The sequence below is a fragment of the Sinohyriopsis cumingii genome, chromosome 4 (assembly GCF_028554795.1).
Source record: "Sinohyriopsis cumingii isolate HCF-2022 chromosome 4, ASM2855479v2, whole genome shotgun sequence".
Lineage (NCBI taxonomy): Eukaryota > Metazoa > Mollusca > Bivalvia > Unionida > Unionidae > Sinohyriopsis > Sinohyriopsis cumingii.
This window is the reverse complement of record NC_142964.1, coordinates 38,161,420-38,183,284: the sequence shown is the minus strand read 5'-3', so window position 1 is coordinate 38,183,284 and position 21,865 is coordinate 38,161,420. Positions and strand designations below refer to the sequence as shown.

General features: G+C 35.1%; 1 protein-coding gene across 1 annotated transcript in view; it reads left to right on the top strand.

The window, feature by feature from the left end:
• LOC149800947 (COP9 signalosome complex subunit 2) overlaps nt 1-21,865 on the top strand; it is a 47,730-nt gene that overhangs the window by 6,581 nt on the left and 19,284 nt on the right. Inside the window, exons 2-6 of the mRNA XM_089955021.1 lie at nt 1,967-2,080; nt 10,870-10,950; nt 15,052-15,177; nt 20,010-20,177; nt 21,177-21,281. Coding sequence (XP_089811147.1) covers nt 1,967-2,080; nt 10,870-10,950; nt 15,052-15,177; nt 20,010-20,177; nt 21,177-21,281 — 594 coding nt within the window. The remainder of the gene's footprint in view (nt 1-1,966; nt 2,081-10,869; nt 10,951-15,051; nt 15,178-20,009; nt 20,178-21,176; nt 21,282-21,865) is intronic.

Here is a 21,865-nt window from a genome sequence, read left to right as displayed (position 1 = left end):
TCACTGCTATACATTCGAAAAGCCAACCTATTGCCTGTGGAAAAGAACAAGAAACAAGGTAACCAAAAGCTTGGGATACTCGACTGCACTGTGAGTGTTGATGAAAATAAGTTAAATAATTAAAAAATATTTCAGTTTATACCTTCTTGATTAAAGTATGATTCATATAAATCAGGGAGAATGTTGCAAGATCCATTTAGGTGCGTGTTTGATATCTTTTTTGATCCTTTGCACATTAGGATGATAATATCATTGATGTCAACACTTGCTGAATGATTTTGATCAAAATATATTAGCTGGGTGTTAGTGTTGTCCACAGTGGGACCCAGCTTTTACTAAGATTTCTGCTAACTGATACCTGCCAGTTCTGTCTTGACATACATTTTAGATAGGCTGAGACTATAGTGATGACAGAATGGCAGCATGTGATTGGAAAAATTCACCTGATCACTCTTCATGAGGACCTAGAGGTTTATGACCTGTGCCCAAACTCCAACTCTCATCTTGAGTCCTTTGAGGTTTATGACCTGTGCCCAAACTCAGACTCTTATCTTGAGTCCTTTGAGGTTTATGACCTGTGCCCAAACTCAAACTCTCATCTTGAGTCCTTTGAGGTTTATGACCTGTGCATAACCCCAAACTCAAACTCTCATCTTGAGTCCTTTGAGGTTTATGACCACTGTCCTAACCCTAACTCATCAAGAGCCTTTTGATGTTTTTGAAAAGGCCAGCTAATAAAGATTAAAACTACAAGTTCACTTGCATTAAAGTTGAATCATTGCAACAAGTCCAATTAGCATTTGAGCAAATATACAAAACATTAAAAGAGGAATGTATACAAAAAATTGCCCTTCACGGGAACTCAAAAATTGCCCAGGATTGAACATGATTTGGAAAAAGATTAAATGTTTGGACTAAATATTTTAGAATGTTTCCTCACCTTTATGAAGAAACTTGCTTTAACAAAGGGCCTTTCAGACTTAAAAACTGACCCATTGAAATTACATCAGAGCTGATCAGTGCACAAAACTGTCTGGTCATGAAAGAAATACAACTTTGGAACTTTTGCAACTTTCAGATGTGAATAAAGCATGAATATGACAGTGAATAAGTGATTATCAGGGCAGACTAAAGATGTTTGTCATTCGTTTCATAGGTTTGATAGAATTATCGTGTTGTCTTAAATCTGACATTTAAATAAGAATGCAAGGATTGAAACATGTCTGTCATTAAATGGAGTAACAAATGTAAATGAAACGTAAAACTTATTTCATTTCTGGTCTTATTCAAATATGATAGTTTCGCTCTCACACTTAAAATACACATAAATTCAAGGAAATGCATAGCAGTGATAGTTACTTTTTGGTTTGTGTAACTTAGTTCCGAAACTTAACTGGTTTTGGCCACATTAAGGCTGGACCCAACCAAAATTTCTCCAAAAAGGTCTTGAACCATGCATAAGAAGTATAAATGTTCAGCCCTTGGTAATTTCCAGTATCAGATGCTGAAGCAGTATTCATATAATTGTCACTGATTTAAATTTAAACATTTACCATGGCGTCTAAATGCATATGTACTTGCTTTTGTATAAATGAATCACTTATTATCATCTTCATTGACATATAAATATTTTAGGGAATTTTCTTTTTTTCCTTTTCTCAGAGCACAGGATTATATTGATTAATTAGGTGCTTGCTACATGACCTGAAGAATACAAACTAGCATCCTAATGACTAGATTCAGGGATTTGCTTACTATTTTAAACACAGTACAAGTTTGCAGACAAACATTTTGTTGTTGCACTGCCAATGTTTTTTTGCATCCTTGTAAATTTTTCTGTACCAATAGGTGCAAGGGTGCAGCTCTGAGAGAACACTTCACTGTCATGTTAATTGTGTGATGCTTTTTCACAAATAGTGTGGTCAGATAGGATTAAAAGAATTATTTCTTTTGTTTTGATTTTCAGGAGTATTCCGAAGAGAGTAACTCTGAGCCAGATGTTGACCTAGAAAACCAATACTATAATTCCAAGGCACTTAAAGAAGATGACCCTCAGGCAGCATTGGACAGTTTTCATAAGGTTTGGCAGAGGGAGGGAGGGAGGGAGGGAGAGTGTTTTTTAGGGGTGAAATGATACATCTCTGCCGCATATCGATATCTTTCATGATACACAGCCTGTGATACGTTACATATCGATACACATATGAACTTGATGGTTTTTCCATCTTTGGAAGGTAGGTGGTGCCCTTTTATATGTGTAGACATTCTTGGTTGTATCTCCAGTATGCAGGTTACAGATAGACATATAGTTATCTTATATTGATACGCTATTCTCGTTAATGACAAAATAACAAAAAATACTTTCAGACAGACTACCTGTTGGTTGTTAGTGAGTTTTATGTCTACATTTTAGGTCATTTAATGATTATTCCATTTACCTCACTTTAGCCACCAAGCCCTTTGTTTTGCACAATATGAATGCTTTGAAAACATCTTATTACCAGTTTCATGTCTTACTTAAACTTGGAAAACATTACGATGTTATCTTCAAAACAGAAATAATAAAATTTCCTTGCGCAAAGAAAATCTCGTTAAAAACAAATCTCGGCATGGGAATGAAGATGAATACCAACAAAATCTATCACATTGTAATTCCTGTAGATGCAAAATGACTGCTGCAGCCACAGGTACTTGTATTTGTTAATGAAGAAGGAAAGCTATTGACAACACTCAGTTCCATAATATAATTTTTTAAAAATTGACACAAGGTAATAATCTTGAGCAGTTTGAAATCTGCCCCATTGCTGAATCTGTGTTATTTTTTTTTAATTCCATCGGCACCTTCATTCACTGGTTAAATATCTCTGCATTAATAGAGAAATTTCGAATTTGTCCCCATGTAAAAGTTAAGGAGAGATGAGACCTCTCCCTTTGTAAAAGAAATGGGGGGGGGAGTGGAAGAAAGAGAGGGGGAGGAAAAAACAGCCATAGTTCAGTATTTACCCAACACTTCAGTATATGTCTCTCTTTCTTCCTGCTCTACCTTTTTTAGAGCTGTACTGAAATCGATGTCTTTTAAAGATGTCACATTCAGTGGTATAAGCATTAATCTATTAATCATTTCTGAGCATACTCTGTTTCTTATCTGTGTATGAATATTGTTCTGTGATTCCTTCTGAAGGGGCAGATACATAGCTAGCTTTGTCAGCTTGAATATGTTGGGAAACTGATCATTATGACTCTTTTGTACTCTTTCCCAGAGCTCACAGATATTATCTTTTGGATACATCTACTCCAAAATAGGATTTTTCACTAAAATAAACTTTGTTGAATCAGTGGTTTACTGAATACTATACTATGTCAGATTTCCTATCTGTTCCATAATGCTGTATTAGAGCTTTTAGTTCATCAATGCCATTGTCTGCTTGTGCAGACCCAGGTACAGTAAAACCTGTTATGAGAGACCACCCCTCCTGCCAACCAAAAGTGGTCTCTCAGGACAGGTGGTCTCTCATAAGAGGTGTGTGAAAATTGACTGGTTTTCAGGGTCAGTAGTTAGCATTGTTGAAAAATAAATAATACCCATACTCACTGTACATGTATCGTATCCTTTATTCATAAATCTTGTTAAATATTGCATGCATTCCTCAGCGGAGGTTCTGCCATTGTTATTAGTGTTGATGTTATAAAGACTATTGGTTTTGATCAGGTTTTGGGGAAATGTGGAATAAATATATATTATGTACCAATGAATGAAACCAAAAGACATAATTAACTCATCAAGAAACAATACATTTATTCTGAGACGAAGTTTAAATCAACAGCATTATAGCTCGATAAACAAAGGTTGCAACCATCTGCACCCAGGTAAACAGATGGTGGCTTGGTGAAACACTAACAAAAGAAATAAAAAATAATTTTAAAAAAATCCAGAAATGATTCTCACTTACTAGTATTAAAGACAATGAGCTCATTCACCCTCCAGGCATTATGGATTAACTGGAAAGACAAACAATGTACTCAAACCTACACTGAAGCCCTTTCAAATGATTTCTCACTGGGACATAAGGACTACCGGCGTTTTGTGAGTTTTCATAAAGATAAAGAAAAAATACAAACCTATAAATTGACTGAGTATATCCATCATTACTCCCTTTGATGTTACTCTTACTGGCTATTCACATGACTTCAGCACTACAAGGCCGGTTTGTGACATGTACTTTAGTCTGGTTTACTGCAGTTTACAAATGACACCGTACGCTGGAGTTGTAAAATTCACAAAACTGGTACTGTAGCAAAACAAATTCTTTTTAAGTTCTTTATTAGAGCAATCTTTACTATTTATGCAGTCTTTGTTACAAAGGATTAAATGATGGTTAGAGGTGTTTATCTTGATATATGGTTGTTCAACTATAGTGTTATTTAATGTGCACTTTATTTGCATACTACATTTATCCCGAGCTCTAGTGTTTACAAAGGATTAAGTTAAGGTCAGTGGTGTCAATCTGTTTTGTTTTCTTGGCGATGCGGTCGTTCATAGCAGTGTCAAAATGCATATTTTGCCAAGAAATCGCGGTCGCTGGTCGCGTTCAGCAGGTGGTCATTCATAACAGAGCGTTTATATAGTAAAATCAATCCGTGCATTATGATTGTGGTCGGAAATGACAGGTGGTCGCTCATAACAGAGGTCGCTTATGACAGGTTTTACTGTATTCAAATAAATATATTTACTTTTTCAGTTTTTTTAAAATACCTTTATTTGTTCAGTTTATCTTAACCCTGATGTGGATATATGGTTTTGTAGCATATGATTTGCAAGGCTAAACTGATTGATACAAAAAAAGAAAATTGCATTATATTTATAAATTGTCTGTCTTTTAATTAGGCTCAGTATTCTGCCATTTAATTTCGAAATACTGCTTAAAGACAGATTGACCATCATGCTGTCTATTTTTGTTCATACAACATGTACAGTGGACTTGTACTTAACACCATTTTCGACCTCAAAATCTCTTACTGGTATCTCCATTAACCCTTTACCTCATGCAAGTGCCTTTGGACACCTCTACTCCATTCGCATGGAAGTGCCTTTTGACGTCTCTACTCCATTCGTATGGAAGTGCCTTTTGACGTCTGCTGTAAACATCAGCCATTTTAAGCCGTTTTTGTAGCACCACCTTTGGGGAAAACCAATACATTCCTTTCTGTGAATGACAATTACATCAGATCACATGGTCACTGTTTATGCTCTGGTCGATATCTGCTATTTAAAGTAACTGGTTTGTAATCTACACTCTCCAAAATGGAGGTCGCGGATCTCATTCAGTACTTACGAAGTTTTCACGATTAGAATCACAACTATGAAAGCTTCAATAACTTAGGTAAAGGCTCTGATATTGTTGTAGGCAGCAATTAGTTTTTATAAACTATTAAATTTAGATGACTTAGTGATGTAGACGCAGATAAAAATGTTGTAGATTTCGAGTATGAGAAATGGCAGCTACGGTTGGTCATGCGGTCTCACTGACTTGATGGTAAACGAGTTCTCTCATGATTTTGAAGCAAATAAAAAATTATTCTGTGAAAAATAATTACACAGCTGTAACAATCTGACTTTATTCTTAAACATTTCCACACATAATAGATGTGTACCAAAAATGTAAAATGGTTAAAATTGCTGTTAAATGTAACATACACTACATTGCTTAACAGTTAACAGGCAGGCCTATGTGTATGGAATCGAATAGGTAACAGGTGTTCTATTTATAGCGCGCTGCACTTTGTAACTATGCTTTATGAGGTAAAGGGTTAACACTTTCCTAACTCCATTAATCCAATATACTTCATAATTTTAAAAATTATTGCCATCATTACTTCCATCAGACAGTATTTGCTAAATGAAATCGTATTGAACCATGGGGTTTCTTGGTAGTTCTTCATTATACACGTGGAACACATATGGAATGTATAGTATATGTTGAAGATACTGCTAATTAGATAATTAGCATGGGGGGGGGCAAATTACGAACCATGTCACTTTGTGTTAATTTGTAGACAGCGAGCAAGTATTCTGAACAGTCTTTTTTTGTTTTTACTAATAAAAATGAGTGCCTGTGACTGCAGATGCTGTTTCAGATGAATTCTAATTTTAAAGAACAGTAAAGCAAACTAATAATAATTATTCATGACTGCTGAAGATTAAAATGACTTGCATAGAGTAAGTATCATTTTGTGTCGATTCTCTGTCTCTTGTATCGATATGTGTATCATTATAGCAAAAGTATCGATGAATCGATATGTTGATGAATCATTTCACCCAAGTGTTTAGCATTTTTTTGTTTAAGTAGGTACATTTTAAATAGATCTACCATATATGCTCGATTATAAGTCAGTCCTTGAGGACTACAAAAATAAAAATTTCTCTTTGACCGTCCTTTAAGTCAGGGTGTATTTTGCAAGTCAGATCTGTCTAAAGGGGTGACTTGTCATTGGTGAGAGTTGCATTTTGGAAATATAAACAAGCTAAACTGGATAGATAGATTGTTAGGAAAAATAAAGACAAAACCAGTGTTAAAATGCAGTTTTAGTATTTAGTGGAACATGTTATAAATAAATCAACAACATATTTGTTAATCTCCATAAAATAAAATTTATTAAAATCCATAATTCTTGGAATTTTAAATTCATTCATATGATAAATATATGATTTTAATTTTAGGTCACATACCGGTGTACAAATAGTAGTACAGAATGATCCAATTCACACTATCCCTGAATATGTTAATTCCATACGTTTTACAGATAAACAATGAAAGTTAAGTCCACATTTATATCATTCACAGTATCCTGTCAATGTCATTATCAAATTATCAAATTTCATTCTTATTGTCTGTTAACTTTCTTGATACAATGTTTCGGATTTAGGCTAGCGATAGACGCATATTTCATAAAATTGCTGGGTCCCTACAAATAACATGTAAGGGACAAGGCATAAACTGTCTTCTTTAGCTGGTAATAAGAATGGCAAAAAATATACTTACAGTTTTACAACCTGAATTTTCTCAAAATATACTTTCTTAGTTCTGCATATCTGAATTACATGAGCCATGTCATGGGTTCTCAAGCTTGATTACACATTTCAAAATTGTACTGTAATTTCAATTATATTCCAGGTGCAATTACATCCTCCTTACTGCACTCAAACGGAAATAAACATTATATTCCATAGCATCTTTTTGATAATTGCAATTGAAAGACTTCATTTTTTCCCACATTATGATTTCAAACATTCAATGACAGAACAGAAACACACTTGCAGATGTCAACATGCTGCTGAAATCTGATGTACTTCATGTGGAATTGGCACAGATAAATCCAGTTCATAATCATGAAATTTCGTAGAATCGCCAGAAATACCCAAATCTGTTCATTCCAATAGCTGCCAACCGTCATGATTTTGGCTGAATTTCACAACTTTTTCAACAATTCATGGATTCACGCCGCATACAAAAAAATAAAGAATTCCCCAATTCTCAATTATTTTAAATCTTTAATAAAATAACAGATTTCATTTTAAGCACTAGTCATGATAATGGCAGTTGCCGAAATGGTCCAGTACTGCTGGTTGCGATATTAGTGGAATTATAGCTGATTGGTACAGTTGGACTGGCAGCAAGTATTTTAGTGTATTTTAGTCTGTAGGTATAAGAGTTGTTTTACAAATGCTTGTGAGAGAAACTGGGGCCTAAATGGAATTTTGCTCCGCGCATGCATCACAAACACTGATTTGAATTGTCATTTGGCACTGCATCTTGAAAATGTCTTCACCAACAAGGAAAAAGAAATGTATTGCACAAAACATGAAGTTTAGTTTGGAATATACCCAAAACTGGCCTTACATTCAGCCATCAACCACTGATAATCATCATGCTTTTTGCACGCAGTGTGCCACAAATGTTAGCATTGGGCATAGTGGCATAGACGATGTGAGAAAGCACATTGGCAGCAAAAACCACATAGAGGTTGGGAAAATTAAGGACTTGCAGCAGATTTCAGCTCTTGATGGAAGACCTGCAAGCTACTAACGCTGAAGCATAGTTTTTGACGTTTCTTGTTGAACACAGTCAACCTTTATCAGTTGGAGACCATTCTAAACATTTGTTTCAATAAATATTGCCAGACTCGAAGATCGCTTCATGAATCCATGTCAAAATTCACTAATTTTTATCCCTATTTTCACAAATTGCAAGCCTGGAGGGTTGGCAGCTATGCATTATCCAGATCAAATGGAAAAGTTGTTGCAATGCTCATTTATTCACAGTATGACCCCAAATTTCAATTTTAAATAGACCAAAATGCTATTTTCTTTCAAAAGTTATGTCTTGAGCGCAGTTAAGTTCAAATTTATCTGGGTGGAGTTATGTGTGCATTAATAATGTTGTTTTTGTGTAATGATGAATCTGCGCTTGTGTATTTAGTTTGGAATATGGCATACATTCAGTTACTTTGTTTCTTGTAGTGTAGTTTTGTTTATATAATTAAGCCTTAGGTAGAATAAGAAAATGAACATATAATATAAAGGTTACTGCATTTGTGTAGGAAAATATGAACTCATTTGTTGGATGGATATACTGCACTCAAAAGGTCGTGGAGCATTTCTATCCGAAAAACTTGATCATATTTTTCCCATACAAATGCAGTAACCTATAAATACTGTAGTGCAGAATTTCAGTGATGTGTTGACCGTTATACAGTTTTGATATAATTGTCACAGTATATTGTTGGATGAAGCCATATTTTGCAGGCTATTAATGCAGAGTAATAGGTGAAATGGTCGCATTGTAAATTTTCCTTCCTTCATTCATTGATAAGTTTCAGTGGACTATTTATATGGTTCTGTGGAGAAGATTGTATGTTAAACCTCCTAATCCCCCCCTGTCATTTCTAAATAAGGATTGATGAATATGTTTGGTGAACTTGCTGCACATTTAAGATTTATACAAAGCTCAAAGGTAGTACTTGTTATTGAATTGAAGACTCTACATATTTCTTAGCTTGTTTTTATGCATAATGATGCTATTAGAAGTAAATTTTTCACTAATAAATTGTTTATAATGCAGTCATCCAAAAAGGCTTTCCTTGTATGATTAATTGTAGATTAATGCCATTCATTTTACTTTAGTGCAGAGTTATAAAACCACTTAAAAGAGTTGGTAATAATTGTAGATTATTTGGTACCAGATAGTATCTGTAATGAGTAAAAATTGGCATCATGACATTGTTAGACAATGGCCTTATGACCATAGCATTCCAATGTATTTCAAAATTGTCAGAACACTGTGTGATGCCATTAGATAAAATACATTTTTTTCATCATGTGATAAATACAACCTTACATTTGAGCTCATTTGAAATGGGATTTGTGAAACACATACCTAGTTTTAATCTTTCACTTTTTAAGGTTCACAAACGATAGAAATTATTTGACTTGTTTCTGACATTTAATTTGAAATTGCTGATTTAACAGCCTTGATATACATGATATTGCTGATGTAACAGTTTTGTTATGCATGATGTTGCTGATGTAATGGCCTTGATGTACATGAAATTGCTGATGTAACAGCCTTGATATGCATGATATTGCTGATGTAAGTCTTGATATGCATGATGTTGCTGATGTAACAGTTTTGATATGCATGATATTGCTGATGTAACATTCTTGATATGCATGATATTCCTGATGTAACAGCCTTGATATGCATGATATTGCTGATGTAACAGTTTTGATATGCATGATGTTGCTGATGTAACAGTTTTTGATATGCATGATATTGCTGATGTAACAGTCTTGATATGCATGATATTGCTGATGTAACAGTCTTGATATGCATGATATTGCTGATGTAACAGTCTTGATATGCATGATATTGCTGATGTAACAGTCTTGATATGCATGATATTGCTGATGTAACAGTCTTGATATGCATGATATTGCTGATGTAACAGTCCTGATATGCCTGATATTGCTGATGTAACAGTATTGATATGCATGATGTTGCTGATGTAACATCATTGATATGCATGATATTGCTGATGTAACAGCCTTGATATGCATGATATTGCTGATGTAACAGTCTTGATATGCATGATGTTGCTGATGTAACAGCCTTGATATGCATGATGTTGCTGCTGTAACAGTCTTGATATGCATGATGTTGCTGATGTAACAGTCTTGATATGCATGATATTGCTGATGTAACAGTCTTGATATGCATGATATTGCTGATGTAACAGTCTTGATATGCATGATATTGCTGATGTAAAAGCCTTTATAGACATGATGCTGCTGATGTAACAGTTTTGATATGCATGATATTCCTGATGTAACAGCCTTGATATGCATGATATTGCTGATGTAACAGCCTTTATAGACATGATGCTGCTGATGTAACAGTTCTGATATGCATGATATTGCTGATGTAACAGTCTTGATATGCATGATATTGCTGATGTAACAGCCTTTATAGACATGATGCTGCTGATGTAACAGTTTTGATATGCATGATATTCCTGATGTAACAGCCTTGATATGCATGATATTGCTGATGTAACAGCCTTTATAGACATGATGCTGCTGATGTAACAGTTTTGATATGCATGATGTTGCTGATGTAACAGTCTTGATATGCATGATATTGCTGATGTAAGTTTTGATATGCATGATGTTGCTGATGTAACAGTTTTGATATGCATGATGTTGCTGATGTAACAGCCTCGATATACATGGTATTTCTGTGATTTTGGAATATAAAATAAATCTGTGGATTTCACAGGAGCATAGTTTGGTAAATCTTCTGTGAATCTTTTCAGGTTCTTGAGCTGGAGGGGAGGGATAAAGGAGAATGGGGTTTCAAAGCCCTCAAACAGATGATCAAGATTAACTTCAAAATTGTAAGTTGAAAATGTGTAAATACAGTCAGAACTATTCAGATGGCCACTTTCATCAAGCAGTCACCTGGTCTCAATAGCCATTCTTATATCCCCCTGGCAGATTTCCTATTTAGTCATGTATATAATGGTCACCTTTCTTTTACAGTCCGCGTCCAGGGTTATCTTAACCAGATAATGGTGGTCACTGGAGCATATTGACAGTGGCCACTCTGCATATGCTGACGAAAAGTTTGTTTCCTGAGAAATGTGTTGTTTAGATCAACACATATCATGTGAATTGGTTATCTATTTGTACTCACCATACTCCAGGGATCGTCCTGGGCTTCGCCAATGTCGCAAATTGTGATTTTTTTTTCCTTATTGGCAACAAAAATATCCCATCTGGCGATTTTTTTGGCGACAGACTTTTTGGTTATTTAATTTGTACATACAATCATGGATTTTGACTGGATAAATTAAAAGGGAGAATGAAAGGAAGCCACAAACTTGACTAAGCAATGCATTGGAATCAATCTGTTACACAAACGATCCTTTGTTCGTATTGACAACCCCATCTTTAGAGTGCATTGTTACATCATAATCTGCTTATGCTGACATCTGGGCTGAGTACTGTATGCTGTGATACAGTCAATCATGCTACCGAACTATACCTACAACTGACCGACTTCTGAAGATGCGAATAGAACAGATACAATTAATTGAATGGCTAATCCTTCTGTTGTTGTTTTTTTTTTTTTTTTTACATATACCAATCCAATAGTTTTGCTGAACCTTCATACAAAACTGATAACCTTTGAAGTACTGACTATTGCGTATAAATACAAGGCAAATGGAAAAAATCTCAATCACAATTATATCTATCGCTAGTGCAGCATTTTACTCATTGATCTTTTCCTTTTGCCATCAATCCGTGTTATGGCTGCAGAGACTTAAACTCCGCGACAAGAAATAGCAAAAAAAAAAAAAACAGTTTTGCATAATTAATAATAATTATTTATTTCTCAAAATACAGGAGTGAAAGAATCCCTAAATTGGGTGTGAATTTATGCTTATATATGCGGTCCAGTATTGCCAGGTGTTGATTCATGTAAGTTTCGTTTGTGGGAATGGAGATCCTAGTTTGCTTGTCGAGAAAATTTATACAGCATTCAGTGATCATTCTTGGGATTTAGGAAGCAATTCACTTCAAGCTTTGTGAAGCTAGCCATAAGAGGGAGGGGGGGCTGCCGAGAGACTACTGGTGTCACCTGTCAGCACTGTAGACTGTGAACGTGGATTCAATGAGATGAAAGAGTCCTCATTTTCACAGTAATATTTAAGTACTCATTTGTTAGTAAACGTAATGTCTTGTTATGCTGCACACAACTGAGATTAATAGTTTTTTTTATATCTGTGCTGGTCATAAACCAGAAAAGCTTATGGGATGGTCTGTTGTCTGTCTATCCATTAGCACAAGTTTGTTACCGCTTCTCCTCTTGAACTACTTAAAGGATTGCCATAAACCTTTACACACACATGCATTGCATGGTCAGGTTGGTCCTAAAGGCAAATGGTGCTGCTCAGGCATCCAGTATCTTGAAAACCTTGTTATTGCTGCTACTCCGGAACAGATGGTCATATCAACATGGGGTTTTCGCTAAAAGACTTCTCATAATATCAAGTTAATCCTAAATCAAAATCATGTTGATCTGACATTCAATATGACCACCATAGCAGCCATCTTGAAATCTTGCTGCTTCTCCGGAATGGATGGTCATATCATCATTGGTTTTAACAGAAAGACTTCTTTTGGTATCTAGTTGATCTTAAATAAAAATGGTGTCAATGTGAGATCCAATATGGCCACTATGGCAGCCATCTTGAAGATCTTTTTAATGTTACTCCTTGTACAAGGATGGTCATATTGACAATCTTTTGTGACTAAAAGACTTCTTATGTCTGCTTGGTCCTAAATGAAAATGGTGCTGATCTGTTATCCATTATGGATATAACAAAAATCTTATCACAAAATCTACCTGAACAGTGCCACAATGACTGTCTTACAAATAATTTTTGTCACTATTCTTCCTGAATGGATAATCATTAAGATATGGATGTTCACCAAAGAACTTCTAGTGATGTATATTTTGACTCAAATAAAATAGTGCCAAGCTGACAGTCGGTATGTGCACCACAGTAGCTAAATTTAAAATTTTGTTATTGCTGAAAAATATCAGAGATGGTCTCAGATCTCAACAGTTAAAAGGAAGAAATAGTCTTATCAATCCTTGGAATTGCCCAGTAGAGCATTTGTACCTTCAAGAGACTCTTGTTTTAAGAGTCATTGATGATTTGATTTATAGGATGGATGAAAGTGAGCAGGATACAGTGATCTTGCACCACATGTTTGGGAGAAACATCTGTCTGCATGGGTTCAAGTCTTGGTCTTGGCCAGTATGGTTATGTGAGAAAGCTTGCCAGTGGCTTTCAGTGTTTCAGTGGTTCTTAGAGGAGGGCTTTCCTGGGTTCTTCCTCCACCATTTATACTGGCCACATTGTATAGCCTATCTTGCACTGAGAAATGGCATCAAAACAAAAAAACAAAAAAAAAATATTTAACCAACAGAAAAACCCAATGTTTATTTGATATTTTGATTACATGTATCTTCTAGTCAAACGGTTTAGTTTTGCAGTGTTAGATGTTTTCGTAATCACATATCATTATATGGAAGAAGCTTTGCCCACAATTTCCAGCAAGTGATTTTACATATGTGCTTTACATAAATTTATAGTATTCACTACCGACCAAACATTCATTAATTTTGGCACAATTACATTAGGAAATCCATGTCTTTGTTAATATTGCAAAGTTCTATAGTCGCAATTGCATATAATGAAGAAAAAAATTCAACTGCTGCAGAATGTATAATGGATGAGACTTAACTGAATTTTTCTTATATAAAATTTCTCAGTAGTGAGCAAGGGACTGTTACTATTCTCATTTAGTCAAATTGCTTTTGCTTTTTCTTCTAAACTTAGAATATCTGGCAACTGTATATCTAGGTCTTACCCAAAAATGCTTTTGTGTTCACAATTTAAGTGAACTTGTTACATAATTGACTGGGTCTAGATTGGAACCCTTTCAGATGTATTTCATAATCTGCAAGAAAGAGGCTACAATCACTAAAATGTCATTCTTCCTTTATGGTAGCCATTTGTCTTTCTGACCTCAGCTGAACAATACTGTGCTCTTTAGCTGTTAGCTTTTGACATTGTGATAATAACCAGTGGTAATAATAGCTAGTAATTATCAAAGCAACAGAATTTGACAGCTAAGGATTACTTATAATATATCTTGGTATGGATTAAAGTTTGGTACTTAAGAGGTATATTGGAACAACTGTGTTGAATTTAGACAACAGCAAATGTTCATGATAATTCCATATCTAATCTCATTATTTTTCTGCTCTTAAGGGATAAATTTGACATTTTTTTGCATTAATATTTTGGCAGCATTAGGGGATGGCCATCCTAGAAGGGTATTTGTGAACAAACGTTTGTTAGTGCCATGGATTATAGCCACAAAAAGTAGGTGGTTACTGGTCATGGAGCCACTTTAGAATTTGTCTTGAAAAAAATTAATTTTTTTCAAAAGAAAATATTATGTTTAATCAGATACTTGTAAATGAGTTCATCACTATGTTATTTCATTGCGTCAGTCAAGAATACTTTCTATCACTATACCAATAATTAAGATGACTTATAACAGACACCCCTACCCAACCCATCTCAGCTTTACTATAAAATAATATAAGCATACATTATAAATATTTAAATTTTCTACTTACTAATCACTGTAAATGTGGTATTTACTTACTTTAAAAACTATTGGTCTGATTTATTCATTGAAAATCATTTGAATGGCATATCAAATATATCTAATGAATTTCATGCAAAGGTCATATTGTACAATGATTATTTGATACAGAAAAAAAACTCAGTAATGGAAACAGAAAAATCTGTTAACTCAAAGAGATCTATTAAATCTTTTTCCCATTTCCTCTTACATGACTTTATAGAACATAGATTTGTTGTGTTGATTCCATTCCTTTACCTTGGCAGGGAAACTTTGAGGAGATGATGAGGCACTACAAACTTCTGCTGACGTACATTAAGTCTGCTGTCACCAGAAACTACTCTGAAAAATCCATTAATTCTATACTGGACTACATCTCCACATCCAAACAGGTAACTTACCATTAGTTAGGTACAACTATATCTTTGATTACATATTCACCTCCAGGCAGGTAACTAACCATCACTTGGGTACAATGGTATCCAAAAGTTCATCTTTACATTCAAACAGGTAACTAACCATAAGTTAATTACTGCATAAAATTATTCATATCCAAACAGGTAACAAACCATCAGTGGATAAGGCTTAACCTTGGCTATTATTTATTCCAGACGGTTAACTAACTATTACTGGGTATAACTCTATCCTGGATTACATATTCACTTCCAAGTAGGTAACTAACCATCACGGGGCCCCGAGTGGCTGAGTGGTCTAAAGCGCTCACCGTTCTGGATCACTGCCATCTCACCTCTGTCTGCGTATGTTCGAGTCCAAGGCTCGGCTAGCGTGGGTACGTGGGAAAGCCTGCCAGTAGCTTCTCGTGGGTCGGTGGTTCTTTCCTGGGTTTTCCAGGGTTCTTCCTCCACCAGTTATACTGGCTGCCATATATGGCCTATCTTGTGCTGAAAAATGGCGTTAAGCCCTACAACAACAACAACAACAACTAACCATCACTGGGTACAGTTCTATCCTGGACTACATATTCTCTTCCAAATAGGTAACTAACCATTAAAGGGTACAGATCTATCCTGGATTATGTATTTGCTTCCAAACAGATGACTAATCTTCACTTAGTACAATTCTGTCCTGGACTACATATTCATTTCCAAACAGGTAAGTAACCATCACTGGGTACAGTTCTATCCCGGACTTCATATTTACTTCCGATAAGGTAACTAAACATCAGTTGGGTACATATTCTCTACATATGAGATCTCTATGAGACTACAAATTCTCATTCAAACAGGTACCTAACTGTCACTGGGTGCAACTCTATCCTGGACTACATGTTTACATACAGACAGGTAACTAATCATTGGTTGGGTATAACTATCTGGACTACATCACGACATCAACTAGCCATCACTTGTTTATCTTGGACTACATATTCACATCTAAACAGGTAAAAGTTATATTGAGCTGTTATAGGTTCCATCATCACATCCAAAAAGGTAGCTATCTTTAAGTTGTATACAGATCTGTCTAAAAACTGGTCCCAGATATCATGTTTGCCACCAGACAGGGAACTAACCATCAGATGGGTACAACTTTATCAGGTCAAATCCACAGGGCCAACATCCAGGGCAAGCTCAAATTTGGCTCAGGCAAGGCAGTTTGCAAGGTACTTGCCTGCAAGTAGGTGCAGAAAGTTAGAGTTCAGTTGGTACTGCTTTATGTTCTGCAAGTAGTCTGATTCAAATCAAGTTCTACTTATAATGCAGATCTACTAGGCATTGATAAAGATTCATGTTCTCCTGTCCAATAAGGTGTTGCATTTCATGGTTGGAAGCGGTATCATTAGAAATGATGCATTCTGAGTAAGTTTTCAGCTCATTAATGTGAAAGCTGTATTTTGATTGGTGAATGAAAAGGTCAACAGAACATGACATTATATCAGTGTCCATCAGATTTCCATTGTGGTGATCTTGATTTAAATCAGATTGGCTCTACATGTTTCATACTCTACAATCTCACCACAGTATGGATATGAGCACAATTATTTAGTATTGATGTGTACTGCATGGTTCTGTTACATAAATGTCCACAGTCACATTAATCTGCAGATCCTTCATTTAACATGATACATAATTAGTGCCAAGGTCAGTCTCAGATTATCTTCTGTAGTTATGATAACAGAAATGGTTCTTATTTGAGGCAAGTTTTTACAAATAGGGAATAACTAGTTACATATTTTAGCTTGTTATCACTTACATTATAATCCTATTATTTGTAAATATATGGGATTCATTTTAGTCATGTTATATGTAAGTGTGTGGGATTTGCAGACTTTCAAGTCCTGACATAGAAGACAAACAGACACACATTAGTGTAGATATGTCATCAAAAGCCAAACTGATTGCTTGGAGCTCTGTTTCACACCTTCAAAACAAAATTATTCCTTAAGCATTGGATATCACTGTAGTCATTGCAATAGGTTGATAACTCTTTTTGTTAGACATATCATCTTGGATTTGATTATTGGCATTAGTTATTTTAGTGAGGTCGGAAGGGATAAAGTGATGCAACAGCATGCTATTAAGACAAAACCTAAGTAGCACTTGCGTCCATTTAGTTGCGTATTTAAGGTGATAGGCTTGAAGAGAATCAGCACCTTGTTAACTACCAGTTTTTAACTTTAACAATATTATCCTTAACCTCGTGCCGATGTACAAACTCAATATCTCCATATACAGTATGTTTAAGTCAGCCAATACACTACTGTTATGGGTTTCACCATTAATTGAATTGAGAATTGCACCATAATGACTTTGCCACATTTTGGCAATGTTTTGCTGGCCTATCATATTATGACAGAATTGGCAATGGGGAGAGCGTTTTTTAGGCTCTTGGCAATCTTTCCAAATTGAATCAACATGTTTACTGTTCAGCTTCATGGAATAGGAATCAGCCCTGCATCAAGTTTCTTTCATCTTGTTTAATCTTGAGGCATACTTAAACTGTACCCTGGTTTTCTGCATCATATCACAGAGAAAACCATGCCTACAGTTACTAGTGTCACACCATAAGATATAACAATACCTAGCTTCTTTATGTAAATATTGTATGTAGTACTTAGTTTCTGTATGCAAATCTTTTATATAGTTATTCCATCATGGTGCCATTCACTTTTTACAGTTAGCACTGTGGGAAAAGCATTAACAGCATCCGCAAAGACTTTTATAACAGCACAGTAAAATTTATCAATAGCCTCCACATGATGAGTATGAACACAGCTTACTGTGATTGATACCATGTGAAAATGTGTAAATAAAATATTTGCGTGACAAACATTTTTTCTGGTTATGTCACTCATTTATTTTCCCACCCACCCTCCCTCCAACATTGAAAATCAACAAAACTCAATATTTTCAAACCCATTACAGATAAATAGCAAACAGAATGACGGAACTGACAGCATCAGGCAACACCAAATAAGATGTACAAAAAAAATCAGTAGACAATTGGATCATGAATGGCTTACAACAAAATTACTTGCTTTGAGAATTAACAAGCATGTGCTTTTGCAGAGATTTTGCTGAAGAGCTGCCGACATTGACGGTGACCATGAACTTAATCTCAAATCTAACTGGCACAAAGTTTTTGTGCACAAAACTGATGTTCCTCAGTGCCTAAAATCACAAGACACAGTGTTGCATCTTGAGTGTTGAATCACTGGTTTCCCACAGTTTTAGGTCCTATGACCCCCAAATCTTGACCTGTGTGCCCTTCACTTTTTCATCAGGAAAAAGTAAAAAATAAATGCCTTCAACTTTTCTTTATATCCATTCAGATCTATGTAGGTGCAACAATGAAAAAAGTTGGTGTGATAAAAAATGTAAAATGGCAATGAATATCCATACTAAAACAATGTATCTGGCTATGAAAACATCAAAGATTTGTGATTGTCAGCCAAATGGAATGTAAACTCTTTGATGACCTCTAGTTTACATAAATATTTAAGCTCAATGTCACACCTACAACAACAAAGATTGAATTAATGACAAAAGAGACTAAATTCATGCAAATGCACAATTTGTCAGTTATTTCATGATTTATTAATTTGAAATGAAAAGTTAATAATAAATGCTGATAGTAATTAGTGAACACTAACATTAAATGAGAGCCAGGTTCAGAATGGAAAATTCCATGGTGAAGCTCATTTCAGGCTGACCAGATATTCAAACATGTTAATGCTTTCAAGAGTTTCCTGAGCACATAACATGTTTATTGCAAAAATGTAAGCTTCCAAATATGATACAGTAGTACAGTGTTAGGCTTGCCACATGAAGAGCTCCAAAATACTGAAGATACATTGTGAACCCTTAAGGCCCAATAATGCCAACCCCCTACAGTTGCCACCTGAAGACCTCCACAATACTAAAGATACATTGTGAGCCCTGAAGAGCTCTAAAATACTGAAGATACATATTACAACACTTGAATTTACTATTCAGTATGGTATGGTACCTTCAAATATGTTACAGGTAGTTACTTGAAGTACAGGTGACAGTGTTAAGGTGGCAAAACTGTTGGAGCAATTAAGATTATCTTTTTCTTCCTATTTGTGTATTATGTACACAAAATATACCTTTATCTGTTGTACATTTCCCAGATTTGGAAGGTGGGGAGCACAGTGTCTCTTGCCTTCAGGATCCTTGGTGCAATTCTGGAGGACATGTATTTATGATGCCTTTGTAAATAATGATGGAGATACGGAGGGATGACTTATCCATACCTCTTGCATTATAAATTTACCCCATACTACCCATACTTTTGTGATTTCTTATGACTATAACACTTTATGTTATGAAATTCTATGGCACTATTTGAGTTTGACATGCAGAACATCAATTACTTTCATCAGCTGGGAATATTCATGTGTATATATGGTGATACACCAGGTGTGTGCGAATTACATCCAGTTACATGGTTTTATCTGCTTTTTAACATCATAGCTTTTGGTTTTTGAAAATTACATATCTGATCTAGACTGCACCCTGGAGGAAGCTGCACATGCTTGCTATACATACACGTGCTGCATTGGTTCCTGTCAGATCTCATCCCCTTTATATACTTACACCACTTATTGAAGAGAGATGGAGGGGAGGAAAGGGGAAGTATGGGCATACATATCATTAGAAAACATTTCTACTTTAAACATTTGTAAACGAACAGTAACAACTGACAGATTCTTCATGTTGACCATATTTCATCACTATTTCAGATGGAGTTACTGCAGGACTTCTATGAGACAACTTTGGATGCCCTGAAGGAAGCTAAGAATGAGAGACTGTGGTTCAAGACCAATACAAAGTTGGGCAAACTTTACTTTGACAGGGCTGATTACACAAAGCTTCAGAAGATCCTCAAACAGCTTCACATATCCTGTCAGGTAACTTGGGTTTGGGGTGTGGGTGGGGCATGGAATGAAGCTTAGAATGATGGACTGTGGCTCAAGCTATTCAGAATTTACTGATGTATGTATGCAGATTTCTTATGTGCACTGTGATAAATCTGTGTGCCATTAATGTATTTGTTACATTGACTGATATGAAATTATTACTGGAAACATTCACAGACCTGCCAACCCTTATGATTTGACCATAAATCTTACCAAAGTAACCCTTAAATTGTGGACTTGTGGCATAATAGCAACAATTATGAAAATATAATAGTTGAGATCGAATCTGGATACTGGCTTGTACATGCTTGATCCAGACCTGAGTTTCATATTAGGTTCAGTAGAGTTTGTAAGGGAACCAGTCTCACTTTGAGGAGTACAACAAATGCTTTAAACTCAAATTCAGAATAAATCCAAAATTATTTTTTAGCCCATGTGTGTCCAACCAGTGGTCCATGGGCTGCATGCGACCCAGTCCTTCACACTGTGTGGCCCTATGGCATGTATGCAGTTCTTTTGAAATATGCATTTTGATTAATATGCTCAATTAGTGACAAGGAACTGTTCTTGCTTATGCAGGCCATAACCTTAAGCATTTTATCTGTTTTGGCCACCAACCAACAAAATGTTGGATACCCCTGGTTTAAGCTAACTAGAATATTATTTGTTTGTGAATGTTTGCTAAAATGTTCTTATGACATTAGCTGACTGGATTTTAATATTAGCAATGCACATTATGGTATTCATTTGCTTGTAGTGTCACTTGTATAGGCATGGTAAGACATAAGTATGGAAAATTATATTTCCTTTCTTTCTAATAAACTGACTCTTTAAAAAGTGTAGAGAAAATTGCTTGGGTCCATCATTTCATTTAATGAGACTATAATAGTTGTCAAATCTTCAGATTTATTCCTCTGGAAAATTTACTGTAAAATGTTTCACATTACTGTATTGCAGCTTGTAAGCTTGATGACTTGTGTTGACTTTCAGACTGATGAGGGTGAGGATGATCTGAAGAAGGGAACACAGCTGCTAGAAATATATGCCCTTGAAATCCAGATGTACACAGCTCAGAAAAATAACAAAAAGTTGAAGGTTATTACGATCAGATGAACGTATTGTAACAATATTAAATCTTAAATAATGTCATTATTATGATCTTGTAATTAGCAAATGAAGATGGCAAACTGATTTTCTAAATATTATATATATATATATATATATATATATATATATATATTTCATTATCAAGGTATGTTTGATTTAGGAATAATAAATCTATCATTAAGTTTAATTGGTTGCATCAGCAACTAACAGAATATGTAGACATGAATCCATGCTGTTGTATGGATCACATTACAACAGTTATTTAACATCCGTTTTCATATAGGTATAAGTGTTAATTAAAAACTTACATGATTTCTTATTTATACTTTTAACTCGTAAAATGCAAATCAGAGTTTCATAAAGTTCATGATTGTTTTTCAGATACATAACCCAATCATAGTACATTAGGAGATCATCAACTGTCTTGCAATCCAGCCATCCCAAGCTAAAAATGTCCCTTGGTATGTTCTTGCAATATAATGTTAAACAGCCATCTGCCTAGCAAGACATGTCAGAAATGAGTTGTCTCTGCACGGATTGAGGGATTGGTGCCAAATTATATTAATTATTAG